At 36.4% G+C, this 21,668-nt stretch overlaps 2 protein-coding genes across 3 annotated transcripts in view; one reads left to right on the forward strand and one right to left on the reverse strand.

Moving 5' to 3' along the window:
• The first annotated feature begins 514 nt into the window (after positions 1 to 514).
• LOC135131655 (uncharacterized) lies at positions 515 to 5,861 on the forward strand. The gene is made up of 2 exons (XM_064059499.1): positions 515 to 5,590; positions 5,724 to 5,861. Exons 1-2 carry the CDS (start codon positions 515 to 517, stop codon positions 5,859 to 5,861), a joined length of 5,214 nt encoding a protein of 1,737 aa, XP_063915569.1.
• Positions 5,862 to 9,855: 3,994 nt separating this feature from the next.
• Positions 9,856 to 21,668, reverse strand: part of LOC135132935 (uncharacterized) — a 199,460-nt gene continuing 187,647 nt past the window's right edge. For both annotated transcript variants that reach the window (XM_064061155.1, XM_064061156.1), the window contains exon 3: positions 9,856 to 14,116. In XM_064061155.1, the coding sequence (XP_063917225.1) occupies positions 13,638 to 14,116 (479 nt within the window). In that variant the 3' untranslated portion in view covers positions 9,856 to 13,637. The remainder of the gene's footprint in view (positions 14,117 to 21,668) is intronic.

A 21,668-nucleotide genomic window follows, 5' to 3' on the forward strand; every position in this document is an offset into this window, starting at 1 on the left:
GACCGCTTGAGTAGCAACAAGTCGAGTGGACTGGACGCGCATTGTGAAGTCGTAGTCGTACCGGCAGCGACATAACCCGCCATCTTGTTGTTGATCCCGCTTTATGATTCCCGCTATTGTTATCACCCCGCTATTGTAGTACCCGCTCTTATTATAACCCCGCTATTGTTGTACCCGCTATTGTTCTAACCCGCCATTGTTGTACCCACTATTGTACCCGCTATTGTACCCGCTATTTTACCCGCTACCGCTATAACCCGCGTCAGGGCATAACCCTATTTCGCGCACCCCCATGCCGAGTGCTTCCGCCAGGAGCACCCCAGCCATCACCTCCAGGCCAAGATCACTACGAACCACAGCTCGGAAAGTCCAACTCATCTCACTCTGGTAAGCTACATATTCATTTTATGGTCCTTCGAGTTAGCCGGATTAGCGAGGGTTGTGTTAGAAGTGATTAGGTTTTTGCGCGTTGGTTTTTCTGCTAATCTGACATTGTCGGGTTTGTATTTGAATCATGGCCAATTCGGAAAAAATTAAAAAGCAGCAATTGCTCAGACAAACCCCTTACAATAGGGTAGTCGAAATGAATACCTTAGCAAAACAGGCCGAACATAACCTAGATGACCGTGATAGCTTCGCAGTAGCAATCGGTGATCTTGAAAAACTGTGCGCGGATTTTTATCGTTATCACAACGCTATCATCGGCTTGATTAACGCAGAGGAATTTAATGGGGAAGATGATATTCGAAAAGTCTTCGACTCCATGGTTCTAGCTATTAAGACCATTCATTTTAAAGTTCAAAAGGCAGCCGAGACCAGTGAGCCCCCTTCGGTTGCTTCCCCCCTTAAATCTAATATCAAGTTACCCAAAGTGGAATTACCTAGCTTTTCTGGTGATATTACGACATTTGTGCCGTTCATGGACATGTTTAATAATCTCATTCATAAATCGAGCGATTTAACCGCCGTAGAAAAATTTAATTATTTGCTTTCCGCGTTGAAAGGAGAAGCTAGAGCGCTAATAGAAAATCTACCAGTCACGGATAATAATTATTTAACAGCATACTCCGAACTCCATAATCGTTACAAAAATGATAGACAAATATTGCAAGCCCATTGGATTGCGATTGTTAACGCACCCAAGATTCATTCGGAGCATCCGCAGGAATTGCGGACACTTATAGACACGTTCTCAACTCATTTGAAAGCTATTCGTAATTTTACCCTTCCTATAGATCTAGCGGATTTTTTATTATTCAATGTAATGCATCAAAAGCTAGACTCGTCATTGATAACGCGATTCGAACTTCACCACAATTCGAAAGAAATTCCCACTTATCATAAACTGTATCAGTTTTTAGAACACCAATGGAGCGCGTTAGGCAATGCCATCCCAGTTAAACCTCAACAGAAAAAGTTCGGTCCACATAAGCCTTTTACGCCACAACCGCGATTTACCACGTCTTTAGTGGCGAAGTCAGAGTCTGTAAAGTGTCCTGTTTGTACCTCGCCTCATTTAATCTACAAATGTCTGGAGTTTCTCGGGAAATCTCCCCGTGAACGCTACGCCATTTCTAAGTCGAAACACTTGTGCCTCAATTGTCTTAGTAATTGTCATGTGAGTAAGGCGTGCCAGTCTACTCACAGTTGTCGTCACTGCGGTAAGAGGCATCATAGTCTATTACATTTCGAAGCGTTTCCGAGCGGCGATGGTCAGGTGCCGAATTCTGCGGAAGCTACCTCCATCAAACCAATGAGTGGAGTTGGATTTGCATCGCCAGCAATGAGAGTTTTATTGGCTACCGCTTTAATAGAAGTTCGCGATAACGGCGGAAATTCTAAGGTTCTTAGAGCGCTGCTGGACTGTGGCTCACAAAGTTCCTTCATTTCGCAACAAGCCTTTCATTTGCTAGGTCTGTCTAGACGACATACTTCAGGTCTGGTGCAAGGTTTGGGTCAAGTAGTTACGGCAGCCAATTTAGGTTCAGTGATAATAACGTTTCGACCGGTAGGCCAGTTAACGCCCACTTTCAAGGTAAATGCGCTAATTTTACCCAAGATCTGTGATGACTTGCCCTGTGTGTCACTTTCGGCCGAACATTGGTCTCATTTTCGTGCCAAGCTACCGCTCGCAGATCCTTCCTGTGTCTCTCGTGCAGGTATCGATATGCTTCTAGGAGCGGATGTCTATTCACAATTGCTTAGTGGAGAGGTGGTTAAGGGTCAGAAGGGAGAACCAGATGCGCTAGGGACAGCCTTGGGCTATGTATTAGTAGGGCAACATACCGCTAGTACTGCTAATACGAATCTTCATTCCTTTATTACCACGGTTAACACATGTTGCGATTTAGAAAGATCTATTCAGAAATTGTGGGAAGTGGAAGCAGTTCCTCGCTTACAGACTTTGTCTCCAGATGAGGAACTCTGCGAGGACATTTACAATAAAACTTACACTCGCACCGACAAAGGTCGGTTCGTCGTATCTCTACCGTTTCGCGATACCCCGCCCACTTTCGAAGACAGCCGGTCAATCGCAATCAATCGGTTCCTTCATCTGGAGGCCAAACTGTTAAAGCAACCGCAGTTGTATGCGCAGTATTCTAAGTTCATGCAAGAATATTTAGAGTTTAATCATATGGAACCTGTTCTTCCTCCGGATGACACCATTGCCACTTATTATATCCCACACCATTGTGTACTTAAGCCAGCCAGTTTAAGCACAAAACTGCGCGTTGTGTTCAACGCGTCCGCACGATCCTCTAATCAAACCTCCTTAAATGAGCATCTTCTTATCGGTCCCAAACTTCAAAGGGATATTTGCACTATCTTATTGAATTTTCGCCTCCATACGTACGTCTTGACTGCCGACATCAAAATGATGTACCGCCAAATCTTAATCAATCCGGTTCAGTGCAATTTTCAGAGGATTATCTGGCGTTTTACTCCTGAACAACCTATTCAGGATTATCGTTTAAAAACTTTAACGTATGGAACCTCGCCCGCTCCCTATCTGGCCATTCGTACTCTGTTAAAATTGAGCGAGCAGGATGGTTCGTCGTTTCCATTAGCCGCTGCCGCCCTCCAGACGGACACCTACATGGACGATATTGTTACTGGTAACAATTCTTATCAACAGACTTTAAAGTTGAAAGATGAACTTATTGCACTCCTTAAGGGTGGAGGATTTGAACTTCGCAAATGGGCTACCAATGATAGTTCGCTTGTCTCGGACCTTCCTCCGTCTCATGTTTGTCTTGATGCCATTAATATACGAGAGGAAGATCGTAATGACACTCTTAGAATCTTGGGATTGCAGTGGAATCCCGTATCCGACGCTTTCAAATTTACAGTTCATATTCTTCCCGGCAACTGCACTAAACGCCATCTTTTATCCAGTCTCGCACGCATTTTTGATCCTCTTGGCATATTGACTCCGCTTACTTTTTTCATAAAACATTTAATTCAACGCATCTGGACTCTCAAGTTAGCTTGGGACGACGCCCCGCCGAATGATATTTTACGCGCTTGGAATATCTTCGCTAGGGATCTTTCCGTTCTAAACGATTTTTCGTTACCGCGCCGCCTCCTTTGCGATAATTTCCTCTCGTCTGAAATTCATGGTTTCGCTGACAGCTCCGAGAAGGGCTATGCCGCCGTAGTTTATTTGGTTTTTAGGTTCGCCTCGCTTGAACCACGCACGCAGTTTGTTTGTGCTAAATCTAAAGTAGCACCGCTCAAGAAGATTACGATTCCAAGGCTGGAACTTTCTGCCGCAGTATTGCTAACACGGCTCCTCAATCTGGTTTGCCGAGTTTACAAAGACAAAATTCCTTTTAATCGCCTATGTGCTTGGACAGACTCCCAGATAGTTCTAGCTTGGATCAAATCTTCGCCGCATCGTTGGAAGACATTTGTCTCCAATCGCGTATCATTTATTCAAGAGCATCTGCCCTCCTCGTCGTGGTACTATGTTCCTTCCGGTCAGAATCCAGCTGATCTTGGGTCTAGAGGGGCATACCCTCAAGAGTTACTGGTTAGTTCCCTATGGTGGGCGGGACCCCCTTTTTTGAAGTCCGGCACGCCTCTCAATAATAATCTGACGCCTTCTGTCCCTGTCTCCATTCAGGACGAAGAACGCACGCAATCGTGTAATGCGATAGTGACCACCTCTTTATTGGACGATTTAGTCAATACGCACTCATCACTGCCGAAGATTATTCGCATTCTTTGTTATGTACGCCGCTTTATTCGTGGAATGACTAGACCTACAAAAAGCACCCCCCCGTATATCACTTCATCGGAATGGTCCGAAGCCTTGATGACGGTGGTCCGACATATACAAGCTTTCCATTTCTCTAGGGAAATTGACTTCCTTAATCGTGGAAAACCGCTACCGAAGGGTTTTCAAAATCTCTCCCCCTTCTTAGACGATCAAAAGATTCTTCGAGTCGGCGGTAGATTACGACAGGCTCCGTTACCCTACTCGAAACGCTTTCCCGCTTTGTTACCGTCGGGGCATCGTTTCACCTCTATGCTCATAGAATACACGCATCGCAAATATTTTCACGCTGGAGATCAGACGGTTCATTACCTTATCGGTAACCAATTTTGGATTATATCCGCCAAACGCGCGATAAGACGGGTGCTGTCTAAGTGTCTAAGATGTTTCCGTACCCAACCGGTATCCACTCAACCACGCATGGGGGATTTGCCTCCTTCTCGGTTTTCTAAAATTAAACCATTTTTACGAGTTGGGGTGGACTACGCCGGCCCCTTTTCTATTACCATGGCCAAAACGCGCGGTGCTAAAACGCTAAAAGCGTATTTATGTCTATTCATATGCTTTGCGACGAAAGCTCTACACTTAGAGCTCGCCTCAGATTTAACCGCCGACGCCTTCCTAGCGGCGTTACGACGCTTTCTTGCGCGGCGAGGGAGATGCCAGCATATCTATTCCGATTGTGGTACTAATTTTGTTAGTGCCCACAAACAATTAGATCAATATATGCGCGAAGCTGTACAGTCAGAACAGATTCATTGGCATTTCAATCCGCCATCAGCTCCACACTTTGGTGGTTTGTGGGAGGCCGGCGTCAAATCGGTAAAGACCCACCTAGTCCGTGTCATAGGCCACCAAATCTTAACCTACGAAGAGCTCTTAACTTTAGTCTCTCAGGTCGAAGCAATGCTGAATTCCCGTCCGCTTCATCCTGTAAGCAGCGACCCAAACGACTTGACCGCACTGACTCCCGGCCATTTTCTTACGTTTGCCCCTTTAATTGCACTCCCAGAACCGGACCTTGAAGATGTGCCGGTGAACCGCCTAACTCGCTGGCAGCTAGTTCAAAGCTTTGTCAAATGTATTTGGTCGCGATGGAGTGCCGAATATCTCCATACATTGCATCAGCGGTCGAAATGGTCTGCCGAGAAACCTAATTCTATCGAGGTCGGATCCCTCGTCCTTATCAAAAACGAGGTGATACCCCCTCTGCAGTGGCGTCTCGCCCGAGTCCTACTTCTCCATCCGGGACAAGATGGCATAGTTCGGGTTGTCACCTTGAAAACCGCCGGTGGAGTCCTAAAGCGCCCAGTGGTCAAACTTTGTCCACTCCCTGCAACTTTGCAGTAAAAAAAACCCTTTTTGTTTTTTTTGGTGGGCGGAATGTCTCGTCCCCAACACAATCTTTATTTAGTTTTAGTTTAATTTGTATCGCTTGGTGCAGTACTGCGCCCGCAACCCTCGCTACACTGGTGGCCGATCTATTGCGGCCCTTTTTGCTTTTGGTGACCGCTTGAGTAGCAACAAGTCGAGTGGACTGGACGCGCATTGTGAAGTCGTAGTCGTACCGGCAGCGACATAACCCGCCATCTTGTTGTTGATCCCGCTTTATGATTCCCGCTATTGTTATCACCCCGCTATTGTAGTACCCGCTCTTATTATAACCCCGCTATTGTTGTACCCGCTATTGTTCTAACCCGCCATTGTTGTACCCACTATTGTACCCGCTATTGTACCCGCTATTTTACCCGCTACCGCTATAACCCGCGTCAGGGCATAACCCTATTTCGCGCACCCCCATGCCGAGTGCTTCCGCCAGGAGCACCCCAGCCATCACCTCCAGGCCAAGATCACTACGAACCACAGCTCGGAAAGTCCAACTCATCTCACTCTGGTAAGCTACAATATCTATAAATTAAAAAAGTGTCAAAGGTTATCTCGACAAAATTTTCCGCGGCCCTGAAGTACAATGATATTCAATAAAACATATCCAACTTTCCAGCAAAACTCAAAATTTGATTTTGTAATTTTTATTTATTTTTTATGAGAACCCCTATAAGTTAAAATAAAGATTGTATGTAGCGTTAAAGTAAACATAAAGAAGAGTGCTAAGCGTATGTTTCAAATGAGTTTTTCTATACAAAATTTTGTGATAACGTCATCAATATTTTTACAAAGATACATATAACAATTTGTATAAGTGCAGTGTAATGTGCAATGTAATAACACCAGTATTCCATTCCCAAATTTTCTGGAAAATGTTTATTTCATGTTTGAATCATGAAATAAACTGACTCATTTATTATTTTTTTTGGGTCACCTGTATTAGCAATTAAAAAAAATATGAATCTTGTGATTAATAACAAGTATAAACTCATCATATTTTGCACATTTTCAATTTATTTGGGAAAAATTTAAGCTGACGTAGTCCATTTTTTTGAAGAGATATTTTTATTAAAAATTTTGCGTGCTTACGATAACTTTAAAGTATCTCCAAGATTTCAAAGTAATCGATTTTGCAGCTTCTGATTGCATCAATAAAACAAATTAATTAATTCACTAATTTTTTTGAGTCACCTGTACAAGAAATTCTAAAAAATATTAATGAAATGGTAATCACAAGTATAGACTCATCATAATTTGCACATTTTAGAAAAGATTTATTTAGCAAAATTTTGAGATGACGTCATCATTTTTTAGAGAGGTTGTAAAAGGGTGAATTTTGATTAACGATTAGCATGTTTCCGATAAACTTAAAAAGTTTGCAAGGCCTCAGAGCATGCGGTTTTTAATTTCAAAATTAAATTGTAAAATGTTATACAATTTTGATTTTTTCATAATAATCTGGATGTCTAGGGTAAAAGTCAACACGTAGTCATGAATTACAAGTGGCGGAGTATGTTATTTTATAAAATTTAAATAACATTTACAATTGTAAAAGTTGGAGTTGACGTCTATCATCGTTGGTAGGGATGATCAGACAAATTTTGGTTAAAAGTTTTATCATCTACACGATATTCCTAATACACATGCAAGAATTTGACAACAATCGGTCCGGTAGTCTCCGAAATTATCTACCTAACAAAAATCGACATGGACGCGGACAGACGGCAGACGACAAACCGCAGACGGCAGACGGATGGTAGACACCAAACAGACAGACAAAAACGAGAGACCCGTTTTCGTATTCTAGGGGTCATTAAACGTCGAGAAAACATAAAAGTAACCAGTCGCCCGATGGACCTGACGACAATACTTCCTTAACTTACGCTCGGGAAAAAAAAATATGGACAATCACATGTGTAAAATAAAATATGTACAAATATGAGCTTTATACATTAATTACAAGTGTTTTGCAGGAATTCATCTACAAGGCAAAATTATTTCTCAGCTGAATATCTTTTAAGTTTTGGAGTTTTAACTCCTTTCTTTTCGTATTATAGAACATTTATACGACGCGCACCGGAATAGGATGTCGAGTTCGATACCGACCGAATTCGACAATGACACCAGTTTGAACTGAGTCTGAACATAGGCATGCAAGGCCGCGCTATAGAAAGACAAACAGATAAACTGGTGTGAATATGTAGTAGGTAAGCGAAGAAAAACACGTGGGAGGTCACCAATGTAGGTAAGCGAAGAAAAAATGTTTGCTGCTTTGGTGCCGGGCAGGTGCCTTGACCACTAACCTACAGAGCGGGTGATCTTTACTTCGCTTAGCCAGTTATTATTGTGGCGCCACAAACGTAACCATGATGTGCTGGATCGCCCGGACTCAGTAGCGGGGATAATCACTGAATTTAATCGTCACTTATTCCATAAATACAATTAACGAAAACGTAATTAGTAAAACGGCTAAGTAAATGAGAACGGGAATTAACAGCAGAGTGCAACGAAGCAACGTTATTCTATTCTCAAATGAACGAAGTGCAGCCCGTAAGAGTTTGACCTTGCTTAACCCGACGGCCATTCGCTGCTTATTATTATGATAATTAATTATGATATTTCTATATGATAAAATAAATAAATAAAGTATATTTTATAACAGAGAACAATTGACAATACATGGATATTTACTTTAATTAACATCATCATTAATCATAATTTTATCAAAAATTACAAATGCAACATATTTGTGGTTTTTATTATTTTTTAAGAGAAAATTAATGAATTCGCCGCGTATACGTGTTTAATTTATATAAATTGACAACGCAGAGTTACAGGTCCATCCGTGCGTCCTTGGGTCGATGCACTTTTTTTACTTTAAATTTTTTTCGGATTTGATTGTTCAGAAAATATGTGTACAAAAGTACCCCAGACAAAATTCCATGATTTTAGAAATATTCACAATCTGTAAACGCCATTGTTTTTAGCTTGAAAGAGGAAGCGTAATTTAGTATACTGCAAGTATGTAAAACGAACATTAATGTCGACGGCGGGACGCAAACTTGTATGTTTTTAAATTACAACATAGATTTTTTAATGGGCTTTGATAGATCATTAAATTACTATTATAGAGTTTACAGGAACACCTGTATACTTTTGTATTAAATCGAAAGTGCCGACTCGAAAATATACAGAAAACTTACTGTTAATATTTGACATTTCCTAGTACTTAAGTAACGAAAAACATTTGAAAACATAACAAACTCATTTTGATGCATAGGAACATGAATAGTGAACAGATAAACCAGTATCCCTCATCTAATATGTGATGTCTTCCCAGCCCAAAAAAAAAAAAATTAAAATGTATAACTAAAATATATTTTTGGTGAATAATTAGAGCACAACTTCATACGCCTATACCTAATTTCAGGTGATTTGATTAGTTCTCAAGATATTTAACCGTTTTCATACATTCTAGCGACTCGGTTGTACCTCAATTAGACTAATGCAGTTTGCAGTTGCCTTCACTTTGTTAAGTTGAATTAAAATATAGACGCTCACGTTGGACCAAGTTTGAATGACACTTGATAGTTCGTATGTAAACTTAAAATATGCAATTGTATTTCAGTGAATCGACAAAATCACCACGTTGTTAAATGTACAAGAGCCCTTAGAAACCCAAGAAGAAAAGAAGAGCAAACATTGTTACTTACCTGTACGTCTTTTAGAACTAGTTACTTTTGCAACACTCGACAAACGCGTGTCTTTTGATGTTTCCATTAGCCCGTTGATAGTTTCTTTAAAGAATTCCGCCTCTCTTGGCATCCAATTCCTGTAAATCCCGTTCTCACCGTTTAAATCTCGATTTGTTCTCCTCTAAATTCTCGTGTTTCTAAACAGTTTAAAAGGGCACATCGCCTCCCTCTTTCAATAAATAACAAGCGAGAACGTCTCTTAAAACGCCACGAATTGTTTCGATAACATAGATCAAACAAGTCAACAAACTTAAAATAGAATCCTCTTCTGACCTTTTTTGCACAAAGTGGCGCTCTGCACTTTTCGATATTTCCCCACCCGACCGTTCTGTTGCCGTATCAGATTTATTATTTCAATTTCGCGCCCGATAAACATCCCCTAACCGCCCCACTCTTCCGCCCCAGCAATAAAAAAACAGCCAACCTCTCCGTGACTCGTATATTAACATCTTCAATATAATACAATAATTTTCATAAACATCATCACAAATAGATTTTTATTTTTTATAATTTTAGTGTATTTGGCCTTAACATTATGGTTTTACTCTTAGCAAACACTTAATTAGTTGAGTTTAGTTTTACTTGTTCGAATTTGGTGAGTTTAAGCGAATTAGTGGCGCAGTGCTGTCACTTCGCCTCTAACTCAAATTTTACTTCGTTACATTATTTTACGGCCTAAAAGTTTACATTGTGTGTATGTGTAAAATACGTGCTGTACAATTTCACCATTTGTGCAAAAATAAACGCCTGCACGGTTCTCACCCTCTACAAAATGGCGAAATGGGCCATTCTGTGCCGACACAGCAAGCGAAAATTTAATTTCGCCAAAAATTGTTCACTGAACTAGAAATATTTCTAAGATTAGAAGAAATTGCGAAAAACTGACAACTAACCTGACTCAAAACTTCGAAAATTGTTATTTTCTTAACATAAATTTGATTTAATCGTTAAAGCGATTTTGTACGAAATCAAAAATAGGATTAAAAGCGATATTGCGTTTTGAGTTAAATCTGCTGTTAGTTTTGAAGCAATTCTTCGAATATTAGAGATATGTATTTGTGTTCATACGTGAACCTCACTTTGGCCAGATGAATATAAAATCTTAAATCTAAAAATGTTTCGCTTGCCGTTGGTCTAGAATGACCCAAATGGGAAAAAGTGTTACACAGTTTCGAACATTTTTAATTTATTTGAATTCATAGCCGCAGCCGTAAATTTCTCATGTTTTTACTGAGGTGTCTACAAATTTTCCCACTTGGCGTCTCACCCCAGTCCTGGCCTGCCTTCGGCGCGTGCCAAGAAGATCGTTCGTTGTAGCATAAATACGTCGTGTCGCAGCGTCCAGGACCGGGCTATTAATTTTATTCTGGGTCATTACGTCGTGCAAACATTATTAAAATGATTTATTCAGTACATTTACATGAAGTAACTACTTGAACATAATACTTATAGGATTATTGCCAAGTGTGGTATTCAAGTATGTACATATATCTACTATTATTTACATCGTTGGAAATTTAGGATCACATTATTTAACAAAGATTTGTGGAGCAACCTAAATTACGGCCCTGCGGCATGGGGAAATATGGATGGGGTGGGTGGCGCAGAGCTTAACTCCACGATTCGACTATGGTGGAAGGATGTTTATGGTAATGAAGGAGGAACAAAAACGGGTAGTCCGAGCCGCAAAACGTAATCTTAGAGACGTGGAAAAAATTATACAGGATGTCTCAAATTGCTGAGCTGGAAATACGTTTGGAATAGTTTATCTGGTCGCTAGGGTTTTGATTTATCTAGCGGTGATTTAACGTGAAAAAAATACGACCGTTTTTGGACGATATATCTCCTCAAAATGTCCACACAAATCAAAAATCAAGTCGTTTCTTTGTATTTTTGTGACAGAATCGTTTTCCGGAAGGGTTTACGGAGGAGGTGCTTTAAATACAGGTAAACTATAGTCAGGCTGCAACGGAGTTAAAAATATATTTTCACAGACTAACTGCCTACATTTTTTTTAATTAGCGTTGTTTTCAGAATTAAACAAAAATACAGCAATTACTTCTGTTTTTATTAAATTCTTAGTATTCTCCTTTCTACCTTATTAAAGCAACTGGTAAAAGATTTGTTGGAATTTTCAAAAAAAAAATCTACGCATGTATTTGTGTAAAATTACTAAACTCTTTTTAGCAGCTACATATAAAACTATCCGAAATCATAATTTCAATTGAAAAACAACATATGATCAACTGAGTGTCACTGACTATTAGCTTACTAATAACTGCTAGTATTGAGCTTTCTTCGTAAATAATGCACCAGAACCTATCAAATAAAGACAACAAAGTAATTTATAGTCTCACCTTAAAAAACTGGGACTTTATATCCATGGATCTGTGGTTGTAAGTTGTTTGTTTAAAAACAAAAAGCTTCTAGTCTGTACTAAAACGCGTTTTTCTTGTTTGTAAAAATAAATATGACCGAGAAAAGTCAAATCCAAATCAGTTGTATCTACAGATTCTTGATATGAAAAGAAATAGGGAAGGTGGATCAAAACGGCATGTTGGGTCAAGATGAGGTACAATCACAACTCTCTTCAAATCTATACGCGGTGTTTGACCAGACTTTTGTGTATGGAAGAAGTGACAATCACTTCTTTTACAGTGTTGCTTACGTTTCTGTCTTTTTATTAAATGAACTCAAGTAAAAAACGACAGAATAGTTAAAAACTATAGAAAATGCCAACTGAGCTGTTTTTCAACAACATATTTAATATTTTGTGTACTTTATATAAAAGACAAAACATCAAAGATTCGTCCTTGGGTGTTTTAATGTAACTGAAAATTTAGGTGGCCCGTCTGGCCCCACCCTTCCCTACACATCTTCATAAAAATTTGAAAGGCATCAAGGCTTGGAAGACGATGGATATACAAATTAATAATGAGTTTTCCATAAATTAAAGCATACACCTAAGAAATACTGAAATTTAGTTCACCGTCTGCTTTCTTAAGACAGAACTATTTCTTAAAGGTATACAATATCATCCTTTATTTGTTTCGACCCGGCCCGGTTCCACTTACTAATGCAGAGGGTCTCTCCAAAGCTTGGGGCCCAACCCTCAAGGTCCGTCCAAGAAACTCAAAGCTCGATTTAGGTGCGAAATTGGAGGTCCGACACAAAGCGGGTGCCCGCAGTTCTGAATTTGATGTGCGTATCCTGAAGTATTAGTTTTTGTCTACTGAAGTCCGAAGCTCGAGGTACGAGATCAGAACAACCGAGCTCACAGGATCGCCCGGTTTGACACTGCTCCAGTTTTTCCAAACTCTCCCGAAAATAACATAACTGTCCACTGGACTTAAAAGTCGACTGAACCGGAATGAACTGGACCGGACCGGGTCGGACCGGGCTGAAAAGAGTACCTCTGTTAATTAAATGTTAGTTAAGATTTTGTAACAACAACCAAAAACTTAAAATATTTAACATTTTGTTAACTGCAATAGAAAGAAATTTGTGTGTAACACGAGAGAAAAGTATATATTTTTGACACAAAGTAGCTGCTATGAAAGAAAATTTTTTATCTGGTAATTATGTCATTGAAAATTTTAACATGACTATAGTTTACTTATATACAGCCCCCCTAATCAATCAGTATTAAATAATAAAACGTCAGTGCGAGATATATTTTGTACTTACCATTTTAGGACGGAAAGTTAATAGTGCTTTCTTGCTTGGGAAAATCATAACTCACTTTTCTTTATAAGACACATAGGAGGATGTATTTATATTGTGGTAGTTTGAATAATTTGTTAATTATTGAATATTTTATAAAATATATGAAAAAAAAGTTAAGAAGGCAGTTGGAGTTAGGCCAGCGAAGCAATTTGAGACATTATTAAAAATACCAAGATTAAAGTCCTTAAAACTTAACGACTTCGATAGAAATTTACAAAAAGCAAACCTCTTCACAACCATCCTGATCATATTCATCACTAACAACCATTATGTCCCTAACAAATGAAGGATACTTGAGCTAACATAACCATAGTTTTTTCGAATATCGTATCACATTATTATCATAATATCGAAAAACTTTTGGTCTAATAATAAATAGTGCCTATAGAGGATCGGTGATATGACTTTCATTAATAAAAAACACATGACACACCGTAAAAAATGAAGAACGTCCATAAAAAAAATACCCAAATTCCTGTCTTACCGACTCATCAACACCACCTCACAAATATTACCAAAAAGAGAACAATGGCGATTTTCTCAGTCGTTTTCGAGCCTCCCGAGTAGGGAGAGTGAAGCTTTTGATTGTTCACCAGCTGGTTCTGGTCTAAAATCATGACGATTTTCGTGGACGACAACGGGGGCGCCACTGCTTGGTTGATGCCCTCTGTGGAGGACTCGCATGTGACCTCCAGGGGGGTCTTGGGACGATTTTGGACGAGCTTCTTGTCCAGAAGGAGCCTCAACTGGGTTGTCGTGCTCTTGAGGTGGATGCGATCGTTATGGGTTTCCGTCACGAAAGCAGAATTTAGTTCTCGGACTGACTTTCCTGTCATTGGTTGCTTGTTCACATACCAGGTCAGGAGCGGCTTGGGGTCGCCGAGACCGGAGGTGCACTGAGCGATGAGGAGGTCTCCGATGAGATAGGAGTCGGAGATACCTTCAATTTTAGGTCGGTCTTCTGGGACAGCTGAAAGGAATAAAAAACGTCAATAGATGAAAACAGAAGATACAGTATGAAAAAAGTACGCTACATCGAATAAATATATAAATTTATGTCTACATTTTCTGACGTTGATGTTATTTTGTGAATTTTTTATACCGCTCACGCAATGGATAAAAAGCAACAATGTGTAAAAAATGATGAGTAGGTGAAATTCAAGGCTCTGTAAAAATTTTAAATGAATTTTTACAATTGTGTCTATAGTTTTTTGCAAAGGTGTCTACAAATCGCGTCAGAAAAGAGTTCTGGAACATTACGCTAAACATAATGAAAACCTTTTAAATACGCGTTCTTTAAACGATCTGTGCTTTTAGATTACTCTCGCTTTTTCGTTAGATAACATTTTATGCTCAAGTTTTTGCTTAAAAGTAAACTGCCTTCAGACGCAAAGTTCAATATTTTAAGATGAAGTTAAGTTTTTTGTTGATCAAAGTACGCATAAGAATCAGGCAAGCAATATAATTTATTTTCCGTTACTGAATACAGATTCTTTCGTTCAGTTAGTCCATTTGATTTTCATCTATCTTTCGCCTAATTTTTCAAGCCTGAATGACAGTAAGGAATAAAAATCCTTCCGGTTCGGTAGAGCAAATATTGTTTTTTCAAGTTGTCTGAGTTTTATAATTAACATAATGCTGAATTTAATAATTGTTTCGGGAAAGTACGAGTACCTATACAAAACTTTTTGAGATAAGTCTTGCTTGAGGTAGTGTAAATTAATATGTCTGGTTTTATTTAACATAGTAAAAATAATTTTAAAACCAATTTAATAACTACGATACCAAAGTTTGGAATAAATATGTCAAAAGTATTGCAACGTTATTATTATTATTATTATTATTAATAAAAGATACATATTCAGTGAGAAAAATTTGAAGCTTATTAACTTTTTTAATTTTAGTTTTAGTATTTTTTAAGCTTTTAATATGGGAAATATGTGCTTAAGTTATTTACCTGTATCTTACTATTTTTTCAAATATGAGATACACATTAAAAGTTTCGCATGCGAAATAATTTCCGGCTAAAATACTTGATGATTAAAAAAAATTCGCGGAGAAAATTCTTAGATATTGAAAGATAGAAGATATAAAGCTGATCTAAAGTTCCTTAGACAGTATGTGTCTTATGCAAGGTATTAATGTACTCCTATAAAATAACACCCTTAACATCATTTTACGCTAAGATTTTCAAAGACTTAAGTTTACTGTAAATACTTAAATCATTTTTCAAATAATAATTTCTACTGAAAAAATTAAAGATGGCGGGGAGCAAACTCGAGATCTATCACATGCAAAAAGTACCGTTCTACACTGATATACACTCCCTACAAAAATTATCGTAACACCTCCAGTTCTAGTAAACCGGACTACATGTAGCTACCATATACACATTAGGGATAAATGTGTGCAACATATCTACATATATACAAATTGGGAGAATACAAAATTTTGAGAGTGGTGCAATAATTTTTGTGGGGAGTATATAGGTATTCTGTACATCGTAACTACCGTGAGATCGTTTAAAATTTTGCTTTAGTTGGCCATGACGTCTACGTCACCAGTGCAATTGAAACGGTTGACGCAAGTGTCATGACCAACTAGAGCAGGAATTTAACAAATCACCCGATATTTTAACTTTTTGATAATAAGTTTTTTTCAAAGATGTTATTTCCCTTTTTTAAAGGAACGCTTTACAATATAAATTTCACGCAAAATTTGATTTGTTTTTGCTTTTGTTACTTCCCGGGTGCAAGCAAATACTCGACGTTTTATGACCCCTAGAGTACGAAAAAATAGGTCTTCCGTTTCCGTCTGTTTGTCTGTCGGTTGTCTGTCTTTCTCCTGTCGTCTGTCTGTTTTTCTGTTTCAATTAAACAGATAATATCCAACACTATTAAACCGATTGTTGTCAAATTTAATACATACGTTAGGGATATTGAGTAGGTGGTAAAATGCTAACAAAATTTTTTCTAATCTTTCCCATCAGCAATGTAATGACGTCTCCTCAAAATTTTCGACATTAAACATGATTTAAATTTCATAAAATAATATACTCCTACACTTATGGTTTATGAATTCGCCTTGAGTTTTTTCCCCAGGTATCAAAATGTTCACAAAAAATCTGAAGCTGTATAACAACCTTTTATAAGCGACGGCTAAAGTTGCCGACCTCATACTTGTGTATTCTGTGGTTTTAGAATTCTGCTTATAGTTTTAAAATATACTGATCCAGAAATATTAAAAATAATTATCATAATAAAAACATAGTTGACCTGTCTAAAGTATTAAAATATATAATTTCAATCCACTTTGATTAGTCGATTTAAACATATTGTTATTATTATTATTAATCTAAAAATTAGAATTAACTAAAACTAGACTGTTCAAAGCGTCAACAAACGTCCTTTGTACAAATTTTAGGTGTCATATTGTAAGGTAGTAATTAACAGGTGTGGTTTCATTTGTTCAGAATAAACTCCTAATAAGCTCTCTTGTTAGCTTAGTGAATTCATTATCACACTTTCATATATGTGTTTATAATTTAAGTTTTATAGACAAGATAAATTTAATTCAAGACTGTTATTCACGTTGTTTTTGCGCTATGGAGACCTTGTTGTACTGTATTTGTTTAATTCTTGTTTTGTTATTTTAAGCTTCAACTCGGCTATATTACACTGTTTTTTACATCTTCTTATAAAAGATTTGTATTTTATAGGAAGTCCTAATTTCACAAACATGAGATGAATTGTTTATTTAGCGAATATTGAATACCGAGGACCTAACATAACAAAAAAATGTTTAAATCAACTAAATGTGTTAACAGAGTACGGTTAATTTGTTCATGCTGTTTTTTGATGTGACACTCAAATGTCATACATAAAACGTATTCGTACAAAAATGAAAAATATTGCGTTAATTACATAACAGCTCGAGAACAGACATAATTAACGGGGAAGAGGCGGGTAAACATCATGGTATAATTTAATTATAATTGTGCTAATTAATAAATTTAAGTTGTTACTAAATGTTAACATGTTTGTGTTTAATTATGATTATTTATTTATTTTTAAGTATAATAAATTCGCATTTAGTCTATTAATTTTCCAAGTATAATTCCACCATGCTGTACTCATATGACAAGCATGTGACACCAATAAATAGAATATGAATGCTTCTAATTTAATTCAAACGTTTTGATTCTGCATATAACTATAATGGTTTACATTTTACAATAGTTATATTTTTTTCTGAATTTTTTAATAACTGTATCATCTACTACACATCATATTGAGTGGTAAACATATAACCATATTAAAAGTATACCTTAACGTTGCAGTTTATTAAATCTAAAGCAACCAAGCTATTTTCTAAACAACAACCATCGATCGAAATACAAGTTTATTGACCTACTCTGCCCTGGTTTCTACATTTTAAAAATAATTTAATATTTTTACAGCAGGGTAAACTGAGGTCATTATTTTAAGCCCTGAAGACAAAGCAGAGATGAACAATGAGTTACATGCGAAAATACTTTTTATAAAAAGCTCGTTGTTGCAACTTATTTTGTTAGTGCGAGTATTTGGAGAAATAACTACTGATAATTTTAAATTATTTTTGATGATCAACTTTTATGAAGAACTTAAGTAGGTTACGTCCTTCATAAAGGTAAATTTTCGTCCTGCTTGTACTGATAAATGATAAAAGTAGTTCATTTCATATTCTTTTTCAAGACGAATCAAGTAAAAATGTCTAATTCTGCTGTTCGATGTTGGCTGTCAAATAAACCAAAAGAAAAGGATGAGAACGCTTGACATGAGGTCGGTTACCTTGATTGAAATTCGAAATACAAAATGTGCCTTTACATTTTCTAATGGAAACATCGAACATCTTTTGAAATATTTCGAAAATATTCTTCGCCAATTGATAGTTTCCATTCGGTTTCTTTTGACAGAGATGGAGATGCATGATCTGCTAAGTAGTTATCTTTGGAATTTACCTATGCATCGTAAATCCAGAGCTCACGAGTCTCACACCATTGTAAAGTCTCCCTAATTATTATTCAGAGGACGTGATCAGTTTAAAAATTTGTGCATGGAAGTAGTACCGGTGCAGTACTACCTAGTTAGATAAAGAAATGTTCAGATGAGAAGACATTTGCACAATTTGTTTCAACAATTTCAGATACAATTTTTTCTTGTTTGGGTATAGTTCGCTGAATTTTTGGCAAGCGTGGTTCAAGTTTTCGTTGTATTTCCCATCACACGAAAATAGTCTTAGTTGTTGAAATTTTTCAGAATTTTTACAACAGCGATAAAGCTCCAAAAATAGTAACAATCGTTTTGTTACAAACGTCGTATTGAAAGATCAAAAATTTATTTTTAAAGTACATAACTAGATTTAAATTAATTAGACAGTTTTTGCCTTTAATTTACTAGTTTAGAATATTGGTTCTATTTGTTTTTTGTAACCTGTATTAACCAACAGATTAGACGTGAGATGTTGAACACTTTTTTCTAAATAAATTATTCCGAAATGGATTGATCAAGCACGTATTATAAAAATCTAAATTTCGTCTTTTGTTTTGCTACAGTTACTCCACAAGAGAGTAATTTTAATGTTTAGTAGATCTCCCCTTCGAAATTATTCCAGGTTGTTGTAAATACGACTTATTCGAAAAAAATCTGTCGAGCCTTGGAGAAATTCATTGCATCGTTTGAATTAACATGAACTGCAATAAATCACTCGATTTTGCTTTTTTTTTTTCAAAGGCAATACGGCAGTCGAAATCGGATTGATAACATCAGCAGTGACATTTACTATAAAATATGAAGAAAAAATTATAAATGAGTTTTTTTCATTGACTGCGGGGACATTTTAAATAGGCTTATTTCATCATCAATAAAGTCAACTCTAAGCGAATTTTAGTAAATATGTATCAAACGTGGGAGGTTAAAGATTCTGCCATAACATGTGTAGGACTCCTGTATTGACAGCCTCGGGAAATGGGAAATGTTTTTTGAATTAGCAATAATGCCGCGAAATCTCTCATGTAAAATGCATTCTTTATGGGTTTTATATGCTGTCAGTTAAACGTGAACGGCACAATAGACACAGCTTTGCCAGTTATAAAAGAATAGCATGAAATCAAGGGTAGAACATGTGGTAGCAGGATGTCAGCGTTGTCGCATGCTCTTCAGCTTAATATTAGATATTTTGAACAAGGAATATGCTACATGTTGTGGTTTGGAAACTAACCATTAAATAGGGGAAATTAATAACAAAAAATCCGGGATTACACAAAATTAAATGATTAGGATGATACTGAAACTAACACAGTATTATCCGCACGGCATTGAAAATTTCAACAAACTATGGACGAATTTCAACAGCTACGCTGCCATCTACTTGGATTAAGCCACCAGTTTACTCGTGATCGTAGAAAATTTAATTCGTAGTTATTTTCTTCTTGTTATACTTACTTATATTAGATAAAGTGTTATCTTTGTAGTGTAATTAAAGTGAAGCAAGATATATCCAAATTACGGGATACTACTTAAATCTGTTTATTCTTTAGCATGTGGTAAACTGTCTTTTCAATTCGTCTCGTCATAATAATAATGATAATAAAATGTACTATTCAACTAAAACATCCGGAATAAAGTTGAGATAACGACTTATTTCAAGAAACTCTCTTGTAATAATTAACAACTAAGGCGGTAAATGAGAACCATAAGTGGGATGATAACGAGTGCCTCTTGTTTCCCGACAAACCTCCTTATATGTGAGCTCCTAGATATCTTGAAATCGATTACCAAATGTGGGTTTATTTTCCAATTAAACATTCACACTGAACTTTGAATATGTTAATTTAGCGGTAACAGTTAAATTAAAATATTCAAGTGTAGTGAAAGAAACCAAGTTAGTTAATTTTCTGTTAGTAAACTTTCAGAGGTTAGTTACACCTCGCCAATCCATTTAGCGTTGATAGCTAAGAACGTCAAATTAAATTATATGCTTATATCTTGTTCATAGATAGAAAGTTTGAACTTATTGTTTCTTTAAAACAGAAATTTATATTTTCTTTTTCCAAGTTTTTTGTCTTGTCGACATTTCGTAACCCCTAAAAAATGAAAAAAAAAATGTTTTCTTGTTTTTGTCGTTTATTGTCCCTGTCACTATATTATACAGATAATCTGCGAAACTACTCGACTGATTGTTGTCAGATCTTATAGGATAGGTATTTTGGAAATATCGTATAGATGGAAAACGCTAACAAAAATTTGTATAATCATTCGCACCAATAATTTGATTATGTTACCTGAAAATTTTGTGTAGTAAATACTATCTGATGTTTATAGAATAACATTCCTATACTTGTAGTTTATAAATCCTTCTTAATTTTTTTGACCTTAGACATCCAGAAAACAACATTTAATAATAATATAAGAGAAGCATTAAACAATCAGTCATTAGCTCATTAGCTTTTACAACTGCTGGAAAATAAATATCAAGGACACACAAGGTTTAACAAGGCTGCAATTTTTAGCACGTGATATTTTTTATTTAAAGGTAACATTTTTAAATAAAACTTCTACAGTTTCTAACCGGATGTTATTAAAAATTTTCTAAAAGTAACACAGAAGATCTTGAAAAGTTTTGGAAATCTGAAAAATGTCGAATATTCTAAATCTCTTGGAGCCTCTAAAATTTTTGAAAACTTTTAAAAATGTTGAAGATCGGAAGACAGAATTTAAAATATTTTGAAAAGAAAAAAAAAACAGCATTTAATATTAGGTAAATGTATAATATTGAAAAAAACTAAAATTTATTAAATCTAAACAGAACTTAAAAATTTTGAGAAAGCAAAATAGGAAATTGTGAAAAGCTTTAAAAATCGAAAATCTTTACCTCAACATTCTAAATATCTTGAAACCCCCACAATTTTGGAAATCTTTATAATCTTGAACATTTAGGAAATGTTATGATACTTAGGGATCGTGAAAATTTAAACATTTTTAAATTATGAAAATTCTGAAAATCTTGAAAAGTTGAGGGTAAAATAGAAACATCAAAAATGATTTTAAAGCGTTAGAGTAAATTTAACCACAGAATTTTTAAAACTGTTAGAAACCAAAAATCAAGGGGACTAAGGTTTTAAAACGCTGAAATTTTTAGCAGGTAATATTATTTAAATGTTAAATTCTTAAAAAAAAAAAAATTATAGTTTGGTAAGCCTAACCTGAAAAATTTCTTAGAACAACACCGAAGATCTTGAAAACCTTTGGAAATTCGAAAAATCTGGAATATTCATAAAAATGTTGAACATGAAATATAAGTGCCGAAAATAATTTGAACGTATTATGGTAGATCGGAAGACAGGATTTAAAATGTTTTTGAAAAGAAAAATATCAGCATTTAATACTGGGTAAATGTATAATATTTAAAAAGATTTATAATTTGTTAAGTTTAAACAGAGGTTGCAAATTTTGAGAAAGCAAAATAGAAAATTCTGAAAAGCT

Source organism: Zophobas morio, unplaced genomic scaffold (assembly GCF_036711695.1).
Source record: "Zophobas morio isolate AGI-343-1 ecotype UQ-CSIRO unplaced genomic scaffold, CSIRO_AGI_Zmor_V1 ptg000021l, whole genome shotgun sequence".
NCBI lineage: Eukaryota > Metazoa > Arthropoda > Insecta > Coleoptera > Tenebrionidae > Zophobas > Zophobas morio.

Coding starts and splice junctions, on each gene's coding strand:
- LOC135131655 (XM_064059499.1), top strand. CDS start 515: ATGGCCAATTCGGAAAAAATTAAAAAGCAGCAATTGCTCAGACAAACC. Junction 5,591..5,723: donor GTGGAGTCCTAAAGCGCCCA/GTGGTCAAACTT, acceptor CGCTTGGTGCAG/TACTGCGCCCGCAACCCTCG.